The sequence below is a fragment of the Dipodomys ordii genome, unplaced genomic scaffold (assembly GCF_000151885.1).
Source record: "Dipodomys ordii isolate 6190 unplaced genomic scaffold, Dord_2.0 Scaffold4, whole genome shotgun sequence".
Lineage (NCBI taxonomy): Eukaryota > Metazoa > Chordata > Mammalia > Rodentia > Heteromyidae > Dipodomys > Dipodomys ordii.
Genome location: NW_012267220.1, coordinates 28,209,495 through 28,211,548, shown reverse-complemented (window position 1 = coordinate 28,211,548; position 2,054 = coordinate 28,209,495). Strand labels below are relative to the sequence as shown.

The following is a 2,054-nucleotide window of genomic DNA, read 5'->3' as shown; positions in this document are numbered from 1 at the left end:
TAGAGTGCTTGCCTAGCATGCATGAAGTCCTGGGTTAGATTGCACAGTACCACATAAACAGAGCTGGAAGTGGTGCTGTGGCTCAAGTGGTAGAGTTCTAGTATTGAGCAAAAAAGAAGTTCAGGGACAGTGCCCAAGCCCAGAGTTCAAGCCCCAGGACTGGCAAAACAACAACAATAACAAAAAAACCATAAAGTCATTAAATTCTCTTTTTCTCCTCTTTTGTCCTCTCTCAACTTGGTAGAAATTGTATTTCACCATAATATAACAACTAAAAGAGTAATTATAGAAGAAACAGGAAGATACCATTCACTATTAATAACCAGACATTCAGTGATTAACAAGTGACTCAAAAAGAAAAAGAAACAGAACCTGAAAGGAATCATATTCAAGTATGCAATTTTTTGTAAGTTTTTATTTTATTTTTTTTTGTCAGCCATAGGACTTGAACTGTGGCCTGGGCGCTCTCCGTCAGCTCTTCAGCTACCTCTTGAACCACAGCACCCCTTATTTTTTTTGTCAGCCATAGGACTTGAACTGTGGCCTGGGCGCTCTCCGTCAGCTCTTCAGCTACCTCTTGAACCACAGCACCCCTTCTGGTTTTCTATTGGTTTATTGGAGATAAGAGTCTCAAGGACTTTGCTGCCCAGGCTGGCTTTGAACGGTGATCCTCAGGTCTCAGCCTCCTGAGTAGCTAGGATTACAGGCATGAGCCACCGGCACCGGGCTCATGGATGAGGTTTTGAGTTAGATCCCCAGCACTAGGGGAAAAACACTTTATCAGCCTTGGGAAACTTTCCTTTTAATTGTATAATTGTCTGATTGCAGCCAGCTGCTGATTTGCTCCAGTACAACAGAGCTCAGGTCCTGTACCATGCCATTTTCAACCACCTGTACATGCCAGAGCACTGCCTCATTCAGGTAATTGCAAAGTTTATTCACAATACTCTGGGTTCTAGCTGAGAAGATAGCATTATGTAAGGTAGAAATATTTTCTTGAGATATTTTCTTGTCTTGTAAAATGAAGATGTGAACTAAAAGCTATTGCCAAGTTGAAAGTATTGCACCATCAAGCAGGGACCTACATTCCTGAGTCTCTGCAGAAAAGCCAGTTTTATCTTCATGTGGATCAACTACATGTCAGTTAGGATCAGTATAATGTCTAAAAATGTTGTACTTTTATTTAAATGTTTTTGTCCTCCTTTATATCAGCACTTGCACTTTAAACACTGTGTTTGTAGATATTTTAGTGTCCGTTATTGGTTCATTCAACAAAGAATGTTCTGTTTGCATCATTGTAGTTATTGTGACTTATTCCAAGAATTAAGCGAATCAAACAGGCTTTGTAGCTTTAAGAAACACTGGAGGGATAGTTATTTCAATGTGACTCTGTACACATATATCCAAAACTGTGAACAACAGAACGGTAACAATAATGCAAAGCACAGGCGTAGCCACCAGTAAGCAGCTAACTACCCACCAGGTTTGGGTGGTGTTGAGGTGGTTTAGCTAGGTGATTTTTTTGTGTGTGTGTGTAGGTTGTGGGGCTTAAACTCTGGGCCTGGGTGCTGTCCCTGAGCTCTTCAGCTCAAGGCTAGCACTCTACCACTTGAGCCACAGCACCACTTTCTTGAGGTGGTTTAGAAGGCATTGGGAATGAAGTAATACTTGCTTATGAAAGATGTATTCATTCCTATCAGAGTTGCTTAGGAGGGAAAAGAACATTCTAAAGACAGAAGCAGTAAAATGAAGAAGAAGCAGAGGTGCTGGCATTAAACCAGCTCCTTGAAAATGCTAGGCTGGTGCTCTACCACCAAGCTAAACCCCCAATCTCTTTTAGCCTTCTCTGCTACCCTCTCACCACTACCTTTTTTCACTTTTTTACCCCTTTTTCCTTTTAAATAGTACTTTTGGTACTGGAAATATACCAATAAGTACAAAGTTTATGTCATTTATTTATTTATTTATTTATTTATTTATTTATTTGGGTCTGGTCGTGGGGCCTGAACTCTGGGCCTGGGCGCTGTCCCTCAGCTCTTCAGCTCAAGGCTAGC

General features: G+C 41.0%; 1 protein-coding gene and 1 pseudogene across 1 annotated transcript in view; both read left to right on the top strand.

The window, feature by feature from the left end:
• The window catches only part of LOC105991535 (TELO2-interacting protein 2-like), a 25,870-nt gene that overhangs the window by 10,855 nt on the left and 12,961 nt on the right, over positions 1-2,054 (top strand). The window contains exon 3 of the mRNA XM_013024193.1: positions 829-921. Coding sequence (XP_012879647.1) covers positions 829-921 — 93 coding nt within the window. The remainder of the gene's footprint in view (positions 1-828; positions 922-2,054) is intronic.
• LOC105993153 overlaps positions 1-2,054 on the top strand; it is a 14,375-nt pseudogene that overhangs the window by 4,104 nt on the left and 8,217 nt on the right.